This window comes from Chlamydotis macqueenii, chromosome 2 (assembly GCF_036417535.1).
Source record: "Chlamydotis macqueenii isolate bChlMac1 chromosome 2, bChlMac1.mat, whole genome shotgun sequence".
Lineage (NCBI taxonomy): Eukaryota > Metazoa > Chordata > Aves > Otidiformes > Otididae > Chlamydotis > Chlamydotis macqueenii.
Genome location: NC_141557.1, coordinates 61,525,021 through 61,549,937, shown reverse-complemented (window position 1 = coordinate 61,549,937; position 24,917 = coordinate 61,525,021). Strand labels below are relative to the sequence as shown.

Sequence of the window (24,917 nt, the reverse complement as noted above, 5' to 3'; positions counted from 1 at the left end):
TGTGTGTAATGAAAATTAACAAATAAAACAAGCATACAGACACTAGGCTCTTTATGACTGGAGGAATCAGGTTTGTTTGGATAGCAAAATTAAGGGATTATAAATTTATGCTGAAAGAATGTTAGCAAGAGGTAGTTCTCTCTTTTTCATGTACCTCCTTATGTACACTGTTGCTCGGGAGAACAATGTATGCTCTGACTGTGGTTTGGTCAATAAGGTTTTATGTGTTTGTGGAAAAGTGGGTTCTGATTTGGAAATTGTACGTTTGCTGTAAAGGACAGGGAAAGGGCTACATTGATATATAGTGTCAGGTTGAACAACAAAAACAAACGGAAAATTTTACAGATTTTCCTGCCCGAAACTACTTTACATGAAGTAAGTCACATAATTCTAAAAAGCCAACATGGAAATCTTAAATAGCTAACTGTATGCTTGCAGGTTGTATTTGCCCAGTGCTGCGGTATCATTGATTGCTCTTAGTTACTGGGTTTTGTTAGATGGCTTGCTGCTTGTAAAGAAGCCTACTCTGCCAGATCAAAGGTCCCGAAAGAGTAAAACTTCTGACCATCCTGGCATTTTGAGTGAAATCTGTTGAATGATGAGTATTTGCTGACTAATACTTTTGACTAGACTGAGACTTAATAGCTTTCTTTTGAAAGATTACAGGTACACCCCAAGTCTTGAAAACCAGTAGTTGTGTTTTCTCTTCACAACATTTATAAAAATAGCAGTCTGTAGATCTACCTTGGCCACAGATCTGTAAACCAACCTGTCTAGGCAGTGAAGATATCTCAGAAATTTGATTTTATTTCAGTAGCAATATTGATATTCTACATGATATGCTCTGTAATAGTGAAAAAGATATTGGAACAATTGAATGTCAGAACATTTCAAAGGATAAGCCTTTGAAATGACCGTTCTCTAATCTCACTTGTATTTCATTTTACATTCCCATTAAATTATTTCAGGTTTTAGCAAATATACTATGGGACTATTACTTTTGTAAATTGCTGTGATCTAGAAATTTGTTTTATTTGAAGCATCTGTTCTAGGAATATTTTCTTTTTTTTTTTTGTGGGGCAGTGTCATGGTTTAGTTACAGTCAGCAATTGAGTACCACACAGCTGCTCAATCACCCTCCCCAGGGGATGGGGGAGAGAGTCGGGAAGAAAACTCATAGGTTGAGATAAAAGCAGTTTACTAGGATAGCAAAAGAAGGTATAATTATTTTTTATATATAAAAATAATACTAATAGGAAAAAAATGAATAATAATAATTTTTAAACCCTAAACAAACAAAACCAGTGAAAGATGCACAATTTCTCACCACCCAATGACCCGATGACAGATACAGCCTGTCCTGAGCATCAATCATGCCACCAAAAAAAAAAAAAACCCTGTAAACGATGCCGGAAGGATTCCAAACAGCAAGAGAGGGGAAAAAAAAAGAGAGAGCTCAGCGGCTCCTCCCTCCCCACCCCCCCCTTATATACTGAGCATGACGTTTATGGCATGGAATACTCTCTTTGGCCAGTTGGGGTCAACTGTTCTGGCTATATTGCTCCCAACTTCCTGTTACCTGCCCATCAGCGAGACCTGGGAAGCCAGACAGTGACCTTGGTCTCTTTAGTAACAACTAACATCATCAGTGTGTTTATCAACATTCTTCACATAGGAAATCCAAAACACATCAGCTACTGAGAGGAAAATTAACTCCTTCCCAGCTGAAACCAGGACAGGCAGAGGGAACAGTAACTTGTGATAATGAATTCAATCCTCTAAAAGTGCAAGAAAAGAAATCTAAGCTGCGATAGAGTAAAAATTACAAATGCTTTCAAGGAAACTGTAATTGTTCTGAGAGAACTGATTTTAGTGCCAGGGAAATAATTAGGATTTTTTTTTTTTTTTTTTTTAAATCTAAAGTGAATAGTTATTTTGAGCTACAAGGAAGGAGTAGCTCAGTTGAGTTAGGCAACAGTTGTGTTTTATGTAATTGTTTTTCTCAATGTAATAGTTTAACTATTTGTCTTTGGGTGAGTGAGCAAGTTAATCAGCTACAGAGCAGGCACTGTATAATACTTTGTAAATATCTATTGTGTTTGATTTCCATTTCCACAAGGCTTTAGATCTTGTAGCTGAATGTGATCCTTGTGTTTAAGCCATTTTACATTATCCTGGTTCATTCACATGGCAGAGGACAGGAACTGAAGTTCTAAGCCTCGGGCCAGTAGCAACAAATCTTTTCCTGAGTGGGAGCTCAGAGAGCTCCTGGTTAGTAACAGCCTGCACTAGTCAGTGACAGGAATTTATGTAATTTTTCAAGATGGTTATTTTTTTTGTATTCTTACTAGAGGTTATTGTTTTAATATGCATAGCTAATCGGAAAGGTGGAGACCATTCGGACAGGCAGGCAAGGGTGTTATCCTATCTCCAGGCTGTAACTGAAGTAACTTTGAAAATGGTTCCAACAATAACATGGAGGTAATGGTACCTTTAATTAAAATTTTTTAGATATAAAAATTTGCAGTTCAGGTAGGTATAGTTATGGTGATTACCTTGCTGTAGATGCATTCTTTTACCATGACATGGTATGCTTTGCTGTTGAATTTTTCTTATTCTCAGAGCTGCAGGCCAAACATCAGAATATATATGTGAATGGAACATTATATAAATTTAATACATTTACTGTAAGTTCCTCTCTCAAATAAAGGCAAAGCTTGAATCTGACATGGCAAGTGCTTTCTCTTTCTATATGGCAAAGTGTGACTGCATCTTGTGCTAGGCATGTCTGCCAGAGCCTGAACAGCATGTTTTCAGTAGTACTGATTCAGGTACCACAGTAGGAAGGATGGTCACAGCTGGAAGCAGTGCAAGGTTCAGAAGAGGAGCCTTATTCTGCTGTTTGCTGCAGTAAGCAATGTATCTGTTGCCATCAGGCTAACCTTGATTCCTCCGTAGCGTTTTTTAAATAGTTGTGCATCATGAAAGTGGTGTTGTAGTGTGAATGATAGTTTTAACCAGGAAGTTTTGACACTGTTGCTTGGGGGGTATTTTGTTTGTTTGTTTGGTGTTTTTTTTTTTTGTCTGTGTTTCATGTTCTTCAGTAAAAAACCAAACCTACCTGGTACTAGCCTTTACTCTCAAAAGTTTCCTCTGATTTGCCTGTTAGGGCTTAGGCAAGTGTGGACTCTCTACAATGTTGCCTGTGGCTAGTAGCAATAAGGGAACATGATTAAGACTTTCTGAGTTAGTATACTGTTATCACATGATAAACACATTGAGAGATGTGTTCAGAGTGGTTGGTACAACTAATCTTTTAATATCAGAGGAAGATAATAGAAGGTATGCAAAATCTACAGTTGCAAATAGTGTTCTTCATCAGCTTGTGTTCCCATAGACTCATCTGACAAGACCACACAGGAACACCAGGAAAAATACAAAATAAATGGCTAACCGCAAGTTGTCTGCTGTCTGATGAAAGTAATGAAATTACATCCTAGAGCAGGGTTGTTGAGTAAACATTTTGATTTTTGGAGTGACACGTTGTTCTATAAATAAAATTTGTAGAAGTCTGTGTAAGTTTGATTCTGTCTCCTGAAAACAGTTGATTATGACTTGGTGGAAAAAAAATGGCAAAGCTTCAGTAAAATAGCATAAAAAATGTGAAACTAGATGTTATTAAAAACATTAAGTTCTACCCAAAAGTGCACGATTTTTATGTTCCACATCAGGTTCTACCTCCCCTCTTAAATTACTGAATACACAATTTTGTAAGCCAAAACTTTTGGATCCGCAAGTTTAATGAGGTGCAGAAAATGTGCCTGTTTTAAGTTGTTATATAAAAGGCATTGTTTTAGATTGCTGATTGGAACAGTCCTAATGATATGAAGTAAGATAACTTTGTAAAATGAGGAAATAGTTCAGGGCATAATTCAGTCGTATACATACACACACAGAGTGCTGTTTTCTATATGAGTTATTATCATTAATGCAGATCTGTATTGGACTACATGTTTCACTGGAGCTGTTTATATACTGAACTGGGAGTGTTTAGAATACCACTGCTTCTGCCCTAGGGGAATAAATTGAAGTATGTACTTTGGGGTGAGGAGTGTAGGTGTTGAGTGGAGATGTTCTGGCCACAGATGCTGGTCTGCAGTGTGTTCCCTCCTTAGTGTAACTGTAGTCTTTCAAAGTACAATGACCAGACAGACTTCGTGCAGTCATTAATACTATCTGTGTCAGTGGGTCCCAAGAGCCACACTGATAGCCTGGGTTGAAATAAAGTAGTTAAATCAGGACATATGTGGGGAGAGAAGGAAGCTGAACCGAGGTTGCCATTTTTCCATCTTACTGAATCACCTTTAATGAGGTTTTCCTGCAGATTTGGAAAGCATGTTATTTTCTACTTCTCAAAGATGTAACATAGTGATGTTACAGATGGCAGATCCTGACTGATAATTGATATTTCCCTGGTATATGCACTTTCCGTGTGCATGCTTCCTTAGTATAGCAGCTGCTAAGGGCACATGTATATGAGGTGTGCAACTATCAGCTTGCTTACTTCTGAGTACTTCTAGCCTGGATGCTGACTTTCTCTGGAGGATAGTGGGGGGAATATATATATATTCCCCCCACTATATATATATATAAAAATATATATATATATACACACACACACGTACACGCACATATATATGAAAGAAAGCAGTGCAGACAACACAGTACCTGCATGAACTTAAAGTGCAAAATTGAGTATGTAGCACACCTGCCTCAAGCAGATTTGTAAGGGTAAGAGGGGAAGTGCAAGCTGTGTAATTAAATTACCCTATATGAAATTGTTAGAATTATTCTCTACATTAGTATTAATAATATTTCTTCCATTTTTCAGTGAATTATTTACTGACATGCGTCTTCATCCCTCACAGCTGTTTTTCTTGGTCAGTGTTCTGGCACACAGCTGCTGCTATCTGTCCTTGTTCTAGCCTGAATCTGACCTCTTCTTTTGCTTCTGCTCTCCCTTTCTTCACTTGCTTTGCAGATTTATTATTATTTTTAAAAAACATGATTCTTTCTTATCACAACAGCAATTGTTTACTATGAGACATAGTTCTTAGCAGCTGTATCATGTCATGGGAGGGTTAGGTTGTGTGTTGCTGCAGTCCTTTGTGCATTTGTTGTTTTTGTAAACAGGTTCCTTAGGGACTATTGAGATGGAGGGAGGAAATATGGATAGAAGCGTGTACTTTGCTGGATGATTTTGTGTACCTGCAATAATTTATCTGCAGTGGGAAGAGGTTGGATTAGAGATTCCAGGTGAAGATGATTTAAAAAAAAAAAAAAAGATTTAACTGTCAGCATTTCAAGGATGGGCACCTGATGTCTCTGAATTTTTACTTTTGTTATGCTCTTCAACATTCTTTTTTTCAATGAACTGAAGATAAACTAGGTATATTCAGAAACAGACTTTTTTCCCCCCTGTTATTTAAACATGTGAATTTTAGTCTTCAGATGTCTAGCTCTGAATATGTGGGAGTTCTAGTTTTCGTGTAATAAAAGCAGTGTTGTAGCCTCAGAGGTGTCAAGGCGAGTTCATGTAACGAAGAAAGAAAAAAGCCATTGGCAAACACTGAGCTTTTATGATGCACATAGTCCTTTGCTGCTTTCAGGCATTTCCTTTGTACAGTATTTTCCCACACAAAACAAAGTGTCAGTTTGCCAATGAGATGAGAATGAAAAGGACAAGTTTTCCAATGTCTGGAGTAACGATTGTCTCAGTGGACTTTCCATCTGTCTCCGAATTGCTTTTCCACCAGTACAGACTCACGTGCAGTGGAGAAATGAAGGCATTGAAACAAAAATGTGAAGAACTGTTGAAATGGAAAAATGTGAGAGCTGCTGCTATCTTACATTACGAATGAGGAGTGACCACTGGCCCCCTTGTTTGTTCCTGCTAGGAGAAGAAGGGATAAACCACTGCTCTCGCAGGCAACCAATTCCTAGGGATTTTTGGATGGAGAATGATGAGGATTTGGCTGGAGAAAGGCAGCCTTCTTGCCTTTCTCCAGCAGGTGTGCTGCTCTGCCTGCATTCTGCTGGAAGGAGTATCAGGGCTACTGATGGACATGCATTCAGACCCCCTTGGGCGCTGTTTTTTTCAGTGTGTCACCCACCTCTAGGCAAACCTAGACCTGTTGTTTTCTGGACTGAAATCTGAACCAGATCATAAGGGGATGGACTTGAAACTGTCTGGGAAAACAGGAAATATGAAAAATTCCCTGTATGTTGTTTAAAATTTGAGGTGGCCAGCCTCAAACTTTAAACTGAGGAGATTTATATGATGATCACTCTTTTCAAAACACTTGACTCTCTTATATTACCTCTGCATATTCTGGAAACCATCTTTCAAAGTAAGCTGATACTGCTTTGTCTCAAGAATTTAAAACTTTGAGAAGAGCACATGCAATTGATGATCTAGATGAAAGACCCTACTCCAAGGTGAACTGTCTAATGTAAATGTATGTGGCATGAAAATAATACATGAGTGTCTCTTAATAGAGAGCATTGAAGTTGCTGCTGTGTTCAGTTATGGCTCCCTCTGAGTGGGTCACTTAGTAGGGTGACTTGAGGCTGCAGATCCCTGTTTCAGAAATCTGTGGCAGACTAGACATGTGCTATTGCTTGTCTATCGCATCTTGTGTCGCTTTGTGTCCGTCTGGCTTTTAACTTTTTGGTTGAGAGCTGTAGGCAAGAGAGCTAAGGTGAAAAGTTTTGTATGCGAGAGCCAGTGCAATTTTCCTTTCAGCTCATGACAAATGTGTTTTTTTTTTTTTTCCGCAACTGGAATTAGAAGCAGCTATACCTGGAAATCTAGATCTGGAGACCCAAGTGCTGGCCTGTGTGAGCTGAACAGGCTGTGGACCAAATCTGTCCTTTTCAAGTGTTAACTTGAAACTTTGAAACATTATGTGTCAGGTCCCAGGATATATAAAATGCATATGGTAGAATGAGAGCATGTCCAGAAAGGGAACACCAAAATGGTCAAGTGAGTGGAACAGCTGGTTTTTGGGAAGAGATGGAAAAGGTTGGGGCTTGTCATTTTGGAAAATGGAAAGTTTAGAGGGAATATGACCAGGGTTTTACAAAAACGTAAATACGGTGTGTAGGTTGAACTAAACAGAACTAGTCATGCAGTCCTATGATGCAGAAACTAACAAGAGTCAAAACTGGTGGAAGTTTACTTTAAAATGAATGAATTAAGGTACTTTAAACAAGGGAGAGTGTGACCTTCTGCAACTTGCTGTCACGGAAGGTTGTGGGGCAGATGGTACTATCATGTTCGAAGTAGAGTTTGTCAAAATTAGTGGAAAACAGGTCCAGATAGTAAGAGGATGGATGAGGGATGGATCTTCCAATGTCCTTGGTACAACAGGAGCATGGAGGGAGTGAGATACAGAAGGGGCAGGGCTGGCTTACTCTGTTTGAGCTTTATCTCCCTTTGACACAGTGATGAAGTTCTTTGGTGGGTGAGATGGGTGTTTAGCTGACCCAGTAAGGTATACCTTGTGTTTTGAGCCATAATTTCTACAACTGTCTGTTGATGCACTGAGTAAACCTTGAATGTAGGTGTGTCGTAGTTCAGCCCCAATCGGGACCAGACTATGCAGTCTCTCTCACTCCCCCCACCCTCCGAGAGAATAGGGAGAGATAATATAAGAAAAACAGCTCGAGGTTTGAGATAAGGACAGGGAGAAAATCCTTAAAGTTACCGTTATGGGCAAAACAGACTCGACTTGGGGAAAACTATTCATTTATTACTAAAACTAGCAGGAGAATGAGACAGAGAATGGGAGAACCTCCCACCCACCCCTCCCTCTTCCTGGGCTTAACATTATCTCTATCACCTTCCCACCCTGGAGGGGCACAGGGGGGAAGAGGGAATGGGGGTTGCGGTCAGTTCATCACGCGTTGTTTTACACTGCTGCTTCATGGTCGGGGGAAGAACTCCTCGCATTCCTCCCCTGCTCCATTGTGGGGTTCCACCCATACACTACAGTCCTTCCTGAAACTGTTCTGGCGTGGGTCGTCTCTTCAACGGGGTGCAGTCCCTCCAGAATGGCTGCCCCAGCGGGCTCTCCACAGGCCTCCTTCAGGCATCTGCCTGCCCCAGTGTGGTGTCCTCCACGGGCTGCAGGTGGATCTCTGCTCCTCCATGGAGCAGCATTACTCTTCCCCCTCCTTCTTCACTGACCTTGGCATCTGCAGCTCTTTCTCTCACAAGAAAAGTTCTTCACAACAGGCTGGCAGACGCCTCTCAGAATCTCTTCACATCATCTGTCTCATCTCTTCTCCACTTCTTGCAGCTGGGCCGGGCTCAGTTGGGCCCAGTCGGCTGCCTGGCGAGAGGCCAGAGGGTGAGGCCTGCAAGGCCCATGAGGTTTGTGCCTCCCCTCTGTGCTTCTGCCCCCACTCAGCTTCTTCACATCTTGTCTCCTTTTTTTTTTTTCTGTTTTTCCCTTCTTAAATACGTTATCGCAGAGGCGTTATCATGGAACATTCTGCTACCAATTCACTCAGCCTTGGCCAGCAGCAGGTCCGCCCTAGGCCCGGCCAAGTCCACTGAACAAAGGGGAGCAACTTGTAGCAGTTTCCTACAGAAGCTACCACCTTAGGCCCCCCCTCACTAAACCACAACAAGGTGCTTTCCCCGTCTCTGACCTCTTTCTTTAAGTCCACATAAGTCCTGTAAGGTCATTTGGAGAGAAACTTCCTTTTTAGTTTTGTTTTGGAAAAGTGTATAACTTTGAAACCCTGGTACCTAGGCAGAGTTTCTTATTAAAACAATGAAGACTCCTGATTTCTTTTGTCTGAGAAACTACAATGGCTTCTGCCACTTGAAATTATACCACCAAGTGTTGTAAATAAGGATGGAAAAAAAGTTCTCTTTTCCTGTCATTTTCTGTTATTCTTTGGCTGCTTATGCTCATAGAGTAAGGCAATTTTGTACTACCAGATCGTAGGATGTTTTTCCTCTCAGCATGAACTTTATTCAGTTGGTTCAATGAGACTTTTTCCTCACTGGCACATCTCCATGTGCCCTGACTGGAGTCACGAGTTAGGAGCAGACTCCACTGGGAGGGATATTGCCGGCTGGGGCAGCATGATCCTAAGTCAAATCCCTCTTCTCTAGCTTGGGCTGCTTGTCTGTCTTCCTGTGAAATGCTTTGAATGAATGGGGTGTGTGTAAATGGGATGTTTAAGAAATACTCTCTTGTCCTTGCAATCCCTCTGAAGTTTTCTGGTAATAGTAAATGGTAGTGATAGTAGTATAACTAGCTATCTGTGTACACTTTATTGTGTATATGTGTAAATATATATATGTGCTATGTCTGTCACTGTAGAAATAATCTCTGAGTGAAACAGACAGAAATGCCTTATGTCAGCCTGTGTAAAAATCCTTTTCATTTTTTTTTTTTGCTACCATCCCATATTCTTGTCATTTAGCATGGGCTCTGCAAAATTTTTATATTCACTGCTCATAGTTGTGTATGTACTTAAATGTGTGTGATATGTTAACTCTATGTCGTTTAGCTAAAATACTGTGCTACTTTTGAAGCAATATGTTTTCCAATAAATTGTACTACTTTTGAAGCAAGTATGTTTTCCAATAAATTGTTCTTATGGAATAGCTGCAGAGCATCTCACATGTTATGGTGTTTGCTATTTCTGGAAGATTATTAATCTTGTTTATTCATCTTGTCCTTATGTGAGTGAGACTTTTGACATAATCACTTTTTACAGTTACCAAAATGTTGTGGTCAATCCTATTGCTCTAAAAGCCATTTTAGAGGGTAGATGGATATTATCCTATTACTTGGACTGTATGCGTGGTAAGCACTCTTAAGTATTTTTCTGGAACTGGAACCTGTAGCAAACATAGAACACTGATTTAGCAGTAGGAAAGTTGAAAATGTTATTTACTACGGGGAGGGAAGAGAAGAGCTCTAAACTATTTTGTGTTATCAATAATGCCAACTGTTGTATTCTGGGCAGTCCTATTTTGTCAATATTTGCTTCAGAAATGCTAGATGCAGGGAACTGTAGGTAACATGATGGGATTTTATTCTTTGATTACTTGATGAGAGCTCTTAAGAAACTGTGCAGAAATCATGGACCTTTTGCTGTGCAGGCTTCGTATAAGAGATGAGAGGAAGTAGAGAGGCAACAGAAGTAATGATAAGTAACCTTAACAGAAAGAACTGACAGGGAGTGAGTTGTCTGGCATTCTTCTTAGGTAGCTGTGCTGTTTTTTCCTTAGTCATGTGGTTTATTTTTGGAGCAATCTTACAGAAATAAATACATGGCTTTGCTCTGCAAAGGTTGTTTTTTTTTGTTTTTTTTTTTTAACTTAGGCTTAGGCTTTTCATGAAGACTGCTTTCAGTCATCCCTTATTTGAACTGTCTTTTGGACATCCCCTATGGGCATTTCCCTAGGCCATAAAACGTGGTGAAATACTCATTCCAGTAATTCACCACTACCCCCTCTCTCCATGTATTTAGAATAATAGTCATAAGCATTATATCAGCCAGTAGATTTAAAGCTACCTTGGAGAGTGGAAGAATGCGCAAAGAGAGTCTCAGGAAATTGTAATATTGGTTGGTAAGTTATTTAGAGAGAGAATAGGGAAAAGGGATTATATTTGCATGACCGTGGATGGGAAGTGAACAAAACATATCTTTGCTTACATGATTTTGCTGCTGTGCTAAGAGGGTTTTTATGGGCCATGTAAAATTCAGCAGGAGTCATGTCTGACGCAGAGAAAGTTTATTGGGCTTTGCATGTATGATTATAATTTTCTCTTAGGTGGAATATATGACATAGATTGTAACAAGTTTTGGAGAGAGATAAATAATGTATGAACAGTTATTGGCTTTTTTTTTTCCTCCACATAGAGTAGCATCTGGAATTAATGATTTAATTTTAAAAGTCTAATTATTTTTGTTGAGACTTGTATTTCCTCATAAGTATAATTTAGTCACTGCATGGATGACTTTAGAGGAAACGAATTCTGTAGAAGTAATAAATAATCAATTAAGTTTGATTATTTTTTTTTTAGTTGAACTTGTATGTATGTGAATGTAGTTCTCCTTTTTCTTGAAAATTATTTATATAGGTTTAATTTTACAATATTGATTCTTTGATAAAAGATCTAAGCCCAGTGGCTGTCTTTTTTAAGAATGAACAGTTATCACAATTACAGTTTGTATATTGGAAACATGGAGTTGAAATAAACAAAAGCATTGCTTGGCTCTGTTCTTCATTGAATGATTAACTAGTATGATGTAGTATGGTATATGGGAATAACATTGTGAATGTCTCTTCTGTAGGTGTAATCAACCACTGTTAAGTTTGTGCCAAGGAGGAATTGCTGTATCAGTATTGCCAAAATCCAAGCTAGGTATCTTGAGTGCTTTAGTCTGTATTGGCTTAATTGAGATCTGGAGTGTTTGGTTTTTTTTTTTTGTGTAAACTACTTTTCTCAAAATCTAATGTGTCTCAAAAGTCTTTAACAGAGGTGCTGTGATTTTTTTATGTGATGATGATGAGCTTGTTACCATATAATAAAAATGCTCAATGATGAGGTGTATTTGCAGTTTGTCATAGCTGAGAACACCCATGTAAATCTTTACACAGTCTGCTATGTTACATGGGTGCAAGTAACATAAATAGCATTGCACCCTCAGCAAGTTTGTTGATGACATCAAGCTGTATGGTGTGGTCAACACGCTGAAAGTAAGGGATGCCATCCAGAGGGACCTTGACAGGCTGCAGAGGTGGGCCCATGCAAACGTCATGATCTTCAACTGGGCCAAGTGCAAGGTCCTGCACGTGGTCCGTGGCAATCCCAGGCACAAATACAGGCTGGGTGGGGAATGGATTGAGAGCAGCCCTGAGGAGAAGGACTTGGGAGTGCTGGTGGATGAGAAGCTTAACATAAGCAGGCAATGCGTGCTTGCGGCTCAGAAGGCCAACTGCATCCTGGGCTGCATCAAGAGGAGTGTGGCCAGCAGGTCGAGGGAGGTGATTCTGCCCCTCTACTCTGCCCTGGTGAGAGCCCACCTGGAATACTGCATGCAGCTCTAGAGCCCTCAACGAAAGAAGGACATGGACCAGTTGGAGCAAGTCCAGAGGAGGGCCACAAAGGTGATCAGAGGGCTGGAGCACCTTTCCTATGAGGACAGGCTGAGAGAGTTGGGGCTGTTCAGCCTGGAGAAGAGGAGGCCTTATAGCAGTTTTCCAGTACCTCAAGGTGGCCTACAGAAAAGATGGGGAGAAACTCCTTAGCAAGGCCTGTTGTGACAGGACAAGGGGTAATGGTTTCAAAATAGAGGGGGGTAGATTTAGATTAGATATTAGGAAAATTTTTTTCACAATGAGGGTGGTAGAACACTGGAACAGTGGATGCCCAGAGAGGTGGTGGATGCTCCATCCCTGGAAACATTCAAGGTCAGATAGGATGAGGCTTTGAGCAACCTGATCTAGTTGGGGATGTTCCTGCTCCTTGCAGGGAGGTTGGACTAGATGACCTTTGAAGATCTATTCTATGATTCTAAGTCTGGGGTAAACTTTCAGCTTCATTAGATTTCTGTGTGCCATAGAGAGCAGAATATGGCCAAAAAGGTTTCCTTGTGTGGTAAACAAGAGAGTTTCATAATGCTAGCAATTGAAACCAGATGTAATTACAGCCTCTTCCTTGGGCAAAAACTCAGTCTGTAATCTGTGGTTCTGCAGTGTTTTCCTCCAGTTATTGCGCTTAACAATAACATACAGTTTAGATTCCAGTCTTGAGCCTCGTGAAAGTAGCATTGCTTGTTGCCTGCCAAAGTAGCTTTTGTCTTTTTTTTTTATTTTATTTTTTTTTTCTTTATTTCTCTTTCTTTGGCATCTCCCATAATGGAGAACCACAAAAACTGTACCAGCTGACAACAAAGAAATCTTGATTTAGTCTCCTTTAGATTTTTCAGTAGATTATGCAGAGGTCTTCTATAAATGACTGTGAGTACTAAATCTCCTAAATGAACTGTTTAACTGAATTGCTTGAAGAGCACATAGTGGAGTCTACTTAAGATGAAAAGCAAGGAACAAAAAGTATACTTTTTTTTTTTTTTTAATTCGGATAAGAAGGCTGCGTTGCAGAATATTTCCAAAATGCCAAAGAAGAAAATTACTTTGATGTTTACGTTACAAATGAAGCTGACAAGCTGGTCAATTAATGTCAAGACCTACTTACACTAAACACCAGTATCTAAACAGTGAATTCTCATGACAGTTGTATTGCTTGGGAACAGTGCAGGCCTCAGATCTTGCAGAGAAATGTTTGGGAAGTGGGAAAAGTGGGAAATAAGGAGAAGCAGATGTAGATACAGAATAAACTTTCAGTGAGGTTTGTATATGAATTTCTTAAAAACTGTAAGGTCTGCACATCTGTCCTTTTCAGAGAGAGTTGGAGACATGTCCTGTAAACTTTATGTAGAAGTAGAACACTGCAGGGAAGAAGAGTGGATTAAATCTAAAATGAGAATTCTGTTTTTTGTCTATATATCTACAAAGCAGAGAAACTGCAGCAATTAGTGGAGACAATGACATTGCTGAGTATTTTTTTACATAGAAGAGACTGGAGATGAGGGACTCTCAGGTCTTTGGGCATGATGCCAGAACCCATTGTGGTGCAGAACCTCCTCACATCAGATTAGTGAAGTTACCCGGATGTAATGACACTTGTACTTCCTCCTACACCTTTGTCTCTTAAAAAACATCTCCCATATTTTCAAATGCAAAAAACCCAGTAGTGTCAGAGACTTTTCAAAAATAATAAGTTTGATCTGTTTGTTGTCAAGTATGTTCCCACATTGTGCTAGAGTTCAACTATTCTTTTTCTTTGTGGTTTGCTTTTAATATGGATTGTAATTCTGTTAACATCTTTCAATTTAACATGAGGTAACATAATGCAAGTGTCAGCATTGGAGGATATAGGGGAATCTGTGACTTTGTTTTCTACAGTGAGTGCTCGAAGTGTCTAACGAAGTACTGTAATTACAGTTCTAATTCATTTCTCAAATGTTTAATCCTCTGCTTCAGCCTTTCACGGATGTTGGCTATTTTACTATTTCTGCTGGTTAGTACACTTCACTGGTAGAAGGATTTTCCTGAGAGTCCAGCCTGATTTTACTCCTTCAGCCTAAGTAATTTCTGCTATGGTGTTTATGGGAGTATGTTAATTATCTTGACTTTACAGTGTGAGCAAGACCAATACTGATACTTAATATCAGGCTGACTGTGCATCCCCACTCATGAGCATGGCCTTCAAGCAAACAGGCCCGCTCAGGGTGGTCAGTCACTGCCATTTGTGTTCCTCAGGACTTTTTGGGTAGGCCCATTTGGAGGCAGTACTTGAAGATGACGTTGATATTTTTTATTTATTTATTTTTTAAAGTTTTCTTTATAGCTGTTCTTCTGCCTGCCAAGCAGCTGTGTTGTAGACATTTTTGGAGACAGTAAATGTTTTGCCTAGAGCCGCATGTTGAATTGGTCAAAGCCACAGAGAAATCCCGTGTTACCTTATTGCCATAGAATTGTGCATTAACCATGCTGGGAAACTTTCTCCTCAGACATATGGGTTGAAGCCTGGCGCTACAGTGGTGTGATCTGACTGGGTGCAGAGGGACAACTTTCTTCTTCTAGACGCTTCTGCTAAAGCTCAGCACAGATGTTGAATGCAAGCTCATTTGCAGTACCGAATTTAAGGACTGTAAGGTGCAAATGTGAAGTGAAATTAAGGAATGTGATGAATCATTTGGGGATTTTCATGGTCTGATGAAATATGTTTTTGTTTTTGAATAGGCAACTGATATTTTTAAAATGAAAGTGAAAGTTGTTATACCCTTCCAGAGGAGATATTGATTCTGTCACAAGCTTTTTGGTAGCTCCCTCTATTGTTTTACCTAAATGTTCCCTAAGTTGTAGCAGCCATATAATACTCATTGCATGTATGGTATTGGCTTTTGCAATTCCATCCCCAATTAGAAATTTTGGTTTTGCATTATATTTTAACATGATATTTCAGTTACTGTGACACTCTGTGGAAATAATGTTACTTTAAACTGGTGTACTTTACTTTTGCAGCAAAAATGCGAAGTGATTTTAAAGTTAGCAATCTGTGCCAAAGTCACTTGCGTGGACACTTTTCATTTATTAAATGAAAAGCCCAGGTTGTCTTCCGCACCAGATGAGTTAAATTGGCTACTGTGATAGAGCATTACTTATTTTTAAGCTGAACTAATGCAAGTTTTTATGTAGATAAGACCTTAGGTCAGAATGTTGTTGGTTCATGTCATAGAGATTATTCCTCTGTATTTCCTCTTAAAAGATAAGTCACAAAGTGAATTCTGAAGTTATGATGTAAAGTGTCTTGCAGTGTCTGTGTCCTGGTATGTGAGAGGTTCCTCACACTGTTGCTTCCCACACTTGAGAGTGAAATGCTCGTGTTATTGAGTAAGAGTGAGGATGAGAGAGAGAGTGCACTTTTACATACTACTATTATACTACAGACATGCTACCATTGTATTTAATTTAAAATTATTGTTATTTCACTTAAAAGCATGACTCAAAAGCAGAGGGCAGGTCTGATGTTATTCCCCTTGCTTCCAGCCTCAAGAAACGGCTTCAAGGTCTCACACCTTCAAAAATAAGTCTTTTAAAAAATCCAAAATTTGTGGAATCTGCAAACAACTAATTGATAGCCAAGGCATTTCCTGCAGAGGTGAGTAACATATAATGTGCTGTTTACTTTCTTGCTCTGTAAAGGAAGTTAATTTACATTAATGTTAAAAGTTTCTAGGGATCCTTGTTTCTGGAATTCCCCCTGGAGTAGGTATAACTGCCACCTCATTTTGTTTCATTTCTTTGTATAATAATGTTCCCAGCTTTTGTAAGGGAGTAGAGTGTTGTAGTAGGTAATTGGACTTGTATAATGATGTGCTTTTATTACTCTGCTATTCAGGCAGGTTCCAGAATAAGGCAACGCTTGTGAAGGCTCTCTGAGGAGCATGTGAGTGATGTGTGCACAGTGGGTGACAGATGCCTCTGGAATTAAGTCTCCAAATGAGGAAGTGTGTGACCCTCATTCACTGAGGCATTCACTCTGCATTAGTTTGCAAAAATTCACAAAAGCAGCCATCTATTTATTTACTTTAATTTTTCCAGTTGCATTATATGCTGTCTAATCCTTAGTCCTTCAGTGTAATCACTCGCAGAAACAATAAAGTGATCGTTCTCCTGGATACACAGACTAGAGAGACTCAGCTGCCTCTGGCATTGCTGCCTGCTCCTTACTGCTGTTTTCCCTCACTCAATTCCCTTGCTGTGTAGAATTGAGCATACTTGCCTCTTCTGCATGGGATACCTGGGGCAGAATTAAATCTTGGGAAAGCTCAATATGTCCTTTCTGCAAGTTGTCCAGGGATAGGGGTTTCAATCCCCTGTACTCGTTTAGCCTGGTTAATGTTCAACTCCTGATATTCCACGTTAATAAAACAGTCTACTTACTTCCTGCGTGTGTGGTTTATCTCCTAGTAAGAGAATGGTATTGTCTCTTCACTTGAAGCATAGTCACTGTTTTTACTTAGAGGTGTTTGCACCATTTCCCAGTTCTAGATGGATCTCATTCTCCCACCTTCTCCCTCATATATTCTTCAAACACCTTAGGATCCCTCTGGGGGTTTGAGAAGGAGGCGAGAGATCTGGATGTGGAAGGAATGTGGGAGTTTCCTGAGCTAATGTGCAGACTTTGCAGATGTACAGCTAAATGTAAAGTACCTCGCTTATTTAGCATTACAGTTGTTATCGTAGGAGTGGTAGTTCCGTATGTATTTCTTTAACGTATTTCTTCTATCTGCCCTTCTGGAATTTAGTTCCAGAGTTCTTAGGACTTAGTTGTTTCCAACTTAGCAGAATCATAGAATCATAGAATCATAGAAATAGTATCATTGGAAGGAAGCCTGCTTAGTAAAGGAACTGCTTGAAGACTCTCTTGATCAGGTTCAGTGTAAAAAGCACTGTACCGGGAGAGAATCAGTACTTTGAAGGCAGGGGCCTTGAGGATGGGAGTAGAAAAAAAAATGTTTGCCAGTTTGCTCTGGATTTGAGTTCTCACAGCTGGAAGTGTTGTATTTGCAAAAGCTGTGTCACTGTGCTTACCTACCAGAGGTGCTAAGAGCTTTACCATATGTCTTGTAAACAGGTCAGAAGTTAGGATGAGTGTGAGCAAGTTTTCCTTTTGCCCCAGTGTGTAATAGCTTTGATTCAAATACAGAAACTCAAGTATATGCCAATGTAATTTAACACCTCTTTGGCTAGTGTTTCTATTGTGGTTCAAAATATCAGGAAGAGAGCAAAATTCACATGTATTCAAACCATCGAGGCAAAAAAAGCTTTCAGGAAAAATAAAAAAACCCTAAGGAACTGAATTCTACAAGCATTCCTACTGGGATCCCTCCAACACACTCCCCAAACCAATACACTCATGGCTATGATACATCTGTGTCCATGTCTAAGTCTGGGATAACTTTCTCTAGGTTTCTGGGTGCAATTTTCAGAAGGAGCCCCTTGATAGTATCGCATAGCCCCTTTTGCTGATGTGAGCACCAGGCAGACCCACTGTCTTTCTTGGCTGCTGGTACATTTTGATTGTTAGTTGCTTGATACTTACCTGTGGCATGGGTGCAACAGGAGTTGCACAGAATGAAGTGATGACTCCAAGTAGTTTCAATTTAATAAGAACCCATTTGTATTTTAAGTTACAGCATGGGCTTTATAAAGCAGACTTTTGGAAAAGATAGAACTAAAAGTTGTCTGTTCCTGTGCCAGCACTGCAGTACTCGAAATGTACCCTAGTACTGTGAAACTCTGTTAATATGAAGAAAAATAAACCAACTGTTTCAGAGCCAAATCCTGGTGCTGCTGCTTCTGGTAAGTTCTCCCTGATATTGCTGAATGAAATTGAGCAAGTTGGCATTGGGGGGGTGGGGAGGGAGAAGAAAAGCCTTTAGTTAAGAGGAAATAAAGTTCCTTTGTGTATTAATGAGAGAATCTGGCTTTTTAACAGTTTCTCCTCAGAAAATAATAGCTCTTTTTGCAGACTGGAGGTTCCTTCCAGACTGCAGTATCTTATCAGTTAAAGGAAAGTTACATGTCAAGAGAAATAAGGGGAGGGAGGAGGCTCCACATTGGTCACTATGTAGTATTTACTGTTTATTTAGCAATGAGTCATCGACTTCTTGTAAGAAAAAAAAGCCATAACTGGGTGTTGTGTTGGTTAGATAAGTTTTCATTAGTATGTGGCAGTCATTTTGGGGGTGTGTCGTTTAACCCTGAATTGTGAAATGTGTCCTTTGGTAGTAGCCAGGTCTGAATGCAGTGTCTAAAAGCTTTCTGTGAAAAAAGGATTGTTGACTGAAAGGTACGCTTGAATGATGATAGGCATTTGTCCTTATATACTTCAGTCCACCTCAGTAAAGCGTACTCAGTTACAGTGAATTTATTTTTAACAAGCTCTACAAAAGCAATGTAGGAAAGGTAGATTTGAAGGAGAAGCTTCTGGCTGTCTCCCTGCCTGGTAAGGTTTGTAGCTGGGCTATGTTGTTTGCAGTTGGGCTGTGTCTTTGTAGCTTCTTATAATGAAAAAAGGACAAACAGCTGTTGATTGATTTCTACAGTACCTGCAGATTCTGCAGTAAACTAAGGACCATGTGACTCCCTGTGTCTCTTCAGGACTGCCTCAAACTCAAATGCTTTTGAGCTCTGGTTTGATCTTCCCTGATCGAGGGAAGGTACAGTTCAATTTAGTTTAGGGCTAAGCAGATATACATGCTAATCATGCACATTCACATAATTAGCCAAGGGCTGCAGTGTTACAAAAGCTTTTTGATTTTATTTTTTTTTAAGCTACTAACCCTAGATATTTAATATTCAGTATTTTACTTTATTTGTAAACAAGCTGTCATAATGATGTAATATCTATGTATTTTCCATTTGAATTTCTATTTTATTCTTTTTTTTTCTATTTTACTTTATTTTCCTTTTGCTTTTTAAAATTATGATTTATCTTTGTTATGTTTTGGCCAAATGACTTTGAACAGAGCTTCTTAGATGCTCTGAATGTTCCCAATCTCTAGAAAGTATTTTTCTGACAAATTAAAAAATGAGACACTAGATTTGGGAAATTCTAGTAGTTTTAAATAATGCAATATTATTTCCTAGCTCTTAGATCATTGATGGATTAAACAAGTAAGAAGAATTGAAACACTTTACACATTTCTGTTGATGAAACTGCCCTCCCCTCCAGTTGATGACTAAGTTAATATTTTAGATGCTACTAGTGAGGCTTTACATGCAATACAAAGCATTCCATGAACTAGATTTTGAACTTAAAGCAATAAATGGTAGTTTGAATGAACTGAGTATCTTTTTGTTAATCTAACCTAGCCGTGAATGTGTTGGCTTTGGGAATATGTGTTGGAGCGATCACAGTAAGAGCGCTTGTAGAATTGTAATTCCTCAGATTTGATTTTCCTGAAAGCTTTTTTTTTTTTCTGTTTGATAGTTTGGCTACATGTGAGTTTTGCTTTCTTCCTCATTTTGAACCATGTATAAATGCTAGCCAAAGAGATGTTAAATTACATTGGCATGTAGTGTTAGCTATATTGTGAGCAGAGAAATGCTTACCACAGTATTGTGTGCAGGCTGAGTATAACAAAGAATACAATTCACCCTTTTTTACTTAAAATTAATCTGTATGTATAACTTCTGTCTTCAGTCATGTTAACATATGGTCTCATAAAAGTGTTGATTGACTTACAGTAAGTAAGACCTGAACTGTTTACTTGAGCATGTGGCATGAAGTGATAGTAGATAGTACATTTTCTAATCAAATTACAGCGATCTATTCAATCAGGACTTTCCAACTGCTTACAGATCATAGACCAGAATTTGAAGACAATTGGAGCTATGCTTCTTCTTAGAGGTTTGATATTTTCCTTTGAAATTCTCCTCCTTGTTTGTGACTGTGTGTGTGATCACTGCTAGCAATCTACTTAAAATTTTGGTTTGGGTTAGTCGGAGTTACCTGATCAAAGAGTTATCTGTTTTTAATCGAGTGTTCATTGCTTCTGGCAAGATAAAATACATTTTTATATTGAGACTCATTCAAAGTGAATATTCTTAAGACTTGTTTGTGTATACTGTGTGTGTAAATATATGCATATTTATCTTACATGATAGCAGGTGGTTTTATATACTCTATCTTTCAAGTAAGTGCTAAGTTATTAGTCTGTTAATAATGTGCAAAGCGTGTCTGTGGCTACAATTCTGACAGACAAACTAAAAAGCTAGAAATGCCAAAGTAATTTTATCCTGCTTGGACCAGTGGCATTACAGTTGACTCTGAATGGCAAAGCATGTAGCATGTATTTTTGGGGTAGAGGAGTTTGTGTCACCCTGGGTTCTATGGAGTGATCTTTTTGTGAAATGAGATCTGATATTACTAGGCACATATATGGGTGTATTATGAGATCTGTACATCTGTTAATCTTATAATACATTGTATAGACGATCTATATTAACTGTAATTTCAATGTAACTTTAGCATAACCATCTTATGGTTAATTACGGCAATAGGCATACCCATGTAATTATGTTAATAATAAAATGTGGGAGATTTTTAAGAGAATGAAAAGACTGATCAAATTAAAAGGATTTTTCATTATATCAGTCTTGCTTTGTGTAATGTTTACAAGTGCACTTAACATGTTTTCTTGAGTACTGATCCAGCAAGTTGTACTGCTTTCCGTGGGACTGTTTTAATATGGTGTTAAAGTAACTGCTTCAGTTAATCCTTTTAAGATTTGTAATGATGGATCTCTTGCATGTATGGCTTAAACTCATCAAGAAACAGCAGAAAACAAACAAACCAGAAAAACCTTATATTTTCCTAAGCAATGAACTGGTAATTACCTCCAAATTTTAGAGATATATGGACTTGTGAGAAAATGAGACCTAGAATTTATTTTTCCTAGCACTGTATGTTTTCAGTTATGACCAATCTTTGATGATTCAACAGACAGCTGCATGTAAACCAGGATATGCAGGCTGTAGAACCCAGAAGCATGGTCTTTTGTCATCCCTAGAGCAGAATAATAGCTTGTGGCTGCTGTGAACTCAAAGAAAGAGGGATTATGGAATGCTCAGGCAATGGTTAGGTAGGGACCCAGGCTCTTGCTGAAAGGACCTAATTTAAGCTCTTCAGTAGGGCCTGTTGTGACAGGACAAAGGGTAATGGTTTCAAAATAGAGAGAGGTAGATTTAGGTTAGATATTAGGGAAAAAATTTTTTTACGCTGAGGATGGTAGAACACTGGAACAGGTTGCCCAGAGAGGTAGTAGATGCTCCATCCCTGGAACTATTCAAGGCCAGGTTGGATGGGGCTCTGAGCAACCTGATCTAGTTGGAGATGTCCCTGCTCTTTGCAGGGGGGTTGGACTATGTGACCTTTAAGGGTCCCTTCCAACCCAAACATAGAATGTATGGTTCTATGATTCTAATTTAACTGTCAGCCTTGTTTGAGAAAGGCATCTGGGAGGATGTCCAAGGGAGACTATGAATTGATCTAGTGGCAGCAGAGAAGTCTTTTTAGGAACCCCTCTGAAATGGGTGGATGTTGACCTGGACGTGAGTGACACGGAGTGTACTGTTCTGGGAAGGAGGAGGCTGGAAAGAGAAGCATGGACTATAGCCCATCTGTGACACCAGAAGCCTGGGAAGGTCAGCACCTCTTTTCTAGACAAAAGGTGCACACAGTAAATAGCAGCTTCCACCAGAGTACTCTAATTAACACAGCTGTACAAGCTATGCATTCATATTTCAGCACAGAGCTTAGATAGCAAAATGTGGAAGCTTTGTGCATAACAACAGCAAAGACATGAAAGGGAAGGATGAATAAAGACTTACTGGAGTATACAGAGATACAGAAGAAGCCACTGTAATTAGTAGGTGCCACACAAGTGGTACATAAGCGTTCTGGCTGAACACAGCCCTTTCTGGAGCTGAGAGAAGCTGTAAAATGTACATGATGGCATGTTGCTGCCCCAGTGGGAACTGGAGGAGGGAGGAGGTGTTTTGACAGAAATCTCTAAGGTAAATTTCTACTAATTTAAAAATAAAAAATATGCAAAGCAAAAACCTCCAGTGGAATGTTTAATCTTCGTAGCAGCCAAGCTGCATCACAGATATTAGATGATGTTTCAGAAAATTGTCTGTAGTGGAAACATGAGTTCCCTATTTGTTTACCTCATAAAGATGGAGTTAATTGTGCCACAACTTGATCTGTTGTTATAAAATTTATTTTAAAGTTAAAGTTCAAACCGCTAAGTTTTCTAATAAGCTGCAACTTCTGTTCATTACAGCTAATAAATTAAAAAGGAAAAAATTGTGAAATGTGAGCCCATGAGGTCCCCCCTTGCATTTTTTCCAGGAAAACCAGTGATTACTATGTGATCTGGTATACTTGCAATTTTATAAACGTAGCCCACTTGAAGAGAAACCAAAATTCCTAAGTGTATATTGAAGTTAGAATTATCTGCTTTCATCAAAAAATCTGAAATGAAATGCTACCATCATTAGAATGTATAATTTGAGTGTGATGAACTTGATATGCCATGTGGGGAAAGGAACCTCAAAGTAAATTTTAATGCATTTAGCTAAAACCTCACACTTTAATTGACTTCAATAAGAGAAGAGGAAGGGGAACTACCATGGAAGACAGAAATAATCTATAGGAAGATAAAATTTAAATAAAGGAGAGATGGGAGAAGTCTGTTTTAAGTAATGCTGAAGAGCTTCTTCTAGTACATGAAGAAAGCTTCAAGAAATTAAGCTGGGCTACAAATGTAACTCCATTTAGACACATTCAGGATCTGAATCCTGTAAATATGTAAGAGGATGAGTTGTTAGCTGATTTTATGCAGAGTCTCCATCTGTTGTCATTAATGAGATTTAAAAAATACTCTTGGAAAACACGCCTACAACTGTGTGATTCCTTGAAGGATCATGTTGATGACCTCCTTTGGATAGCCTGTATTGTTTTATCTTCTGATGAAGGTGTTTGTAACTTCCATTTTCTGTAAGAGTTTAAGAACAGCTATGGATCAGAACTTCCAGGCCCGTTAGGTCTTACCACATAATAAATAAGTTTTTAACAATATTGATTTTCCAATTTTGAAGATCACCATTTTAAGCTAATCTCTTATATGTTTCTCTGATTCTTGCCCTTAGAATAATTTATGCAGGATATTTTTTCAAGATCACAGACATGCGAGCTTCTGAGATTTTACAGTTCTTCTTGCAGTGTTTGCAGCTGCAAGAAAAACCTGGAGATAGTCCAACCTTTTTTTTTTTTTTTTTTTTTTTTTTTTTTTCCCCTCTCTTTTGTTTCATGTGGGTTGTTTGCTACACTAAACCATAGTCTGGTTGAAATGGTTTTGTGGATGAAATGTTGCAACATGGAGTTGTCTGTTCGGCTGGAGGGAGGAGGTCTAAAAATAACCTTTGATCCTAAACTGGGTTAAGGTTTAATCATTTCCTACCTGACTTGCAAGTGCAGCTTAAAAAGATGAGAAAAAAGTTGCTGTATGAGTACTTTATTTTTAAAAACGTGAAAACATTTTCACTGTTCTTATGTTCTGCCTTTGTAACGGCATCTATGGGAAATTAAACAAACAAACAGTCAAAAAACCCCACCCAGGAGTGTTCAGGTTGCAGTTAAAATGATAAAGTTACACTATGAATTCCACAGAAAAAAAAACCCCAAAACCAAAACAAACCCCAAAAAAGCTTTGGTGGTCAAGATTCTTCCTACAAGGTAGGAAGAAAGTAGGAGTAAAGGAAAAGAACAGACATACTATTGCAGCGATGGTGCTGAAATATTTTTTTCCTAATGAAGATTTTCCACTGCTATTACCGGTAACAGCAAGAGGAATATTTCATCTGTGGGAAATCTCATTCACAATGCTCTTTACTGTATAGCCACCCCAAGTAAAAAATGCTGAAACTTTGCACAAGTTTCCCATAATTGTCTTTTAGGTTTCATCTTCTAAAACAGTGTCTGCAGTTGCTGTCATGAAGTGCTGGGAGCGATATTCAGATGAAGAGACAATGGTTGGCTGAATCTGAAAAAAACACCAAAGAAAATCTAGGAAAATGTTCGAGGCACAGGAAATGCACCAGCAGACGTTGTTACTATAGTATGCCTGTTAGATTTGTGACATCTTTGGCATGTGACTCTGATAACTTCTTAAAAATAGAAATGTTTATTTTTGCAGCTAAAGCCCAATATTTCCAGCTAGAGGACTCTTCCCCCACCTTCCACCAAAGGTGCGTCTACCCCATGTAAAACTGCATGCCATCATATTGTTAATGCTGCAGTTAATTTCCATGTATCAGTTTTTCATACTGATTTCATTTGGGATCTTTATCTTGAGTTGAATTGCTGCAGAACTGGTAGGAACAGATCAGCAGACAAGTGTATGTGTTGGTGAGAGTTCTAATAGTCTGATCACAATGTTATTAAACCCTTGTCAAAAAAATAAATGGCCAGCAAGTTGCACAATTCTCTCCATTTGGGACATTCTGGTCCTGGAGATCTTTCTGTACCAAACTCTGCCTGGAGAAGACCTTGTTGTGATGCCCTTGCTATGCATTTGTTAAAACATCTAGATTTGTTTTCTGAAAAAAAGGAAAACATCTTTTCTTCAGAGCCAATGACAGACCTGGGATTTCACACAAAACATTTCCTGCAGGAGGGAGA

General features: G+C 38.9%; 1 protein-coding gene across 7 annotated transcripts in view; it reads left to right on the top strand.

The window, feature by feature from the left end:
• Positions 1–24,917, top strand: part of TNS3 (tensin 3) — a 259,528-nt gene that overhangs the window by 51,519 nt on the left and 183,092 nt on the right. For all 7 annotated transcript variants that reach the window (XM_086743082.1, XM_086743080.1, XM_086743079.1 and 4 more), the window contains one exon: positions 15,710–15,821. In XM_086743082.1, the coding sequence (XP_086599208.1) occupies positions 15,710–15,821 (112 nt within the window). The remainder of the gene's footprint in view (positions 1–15,709; positions 15,822–24,917) is intronic.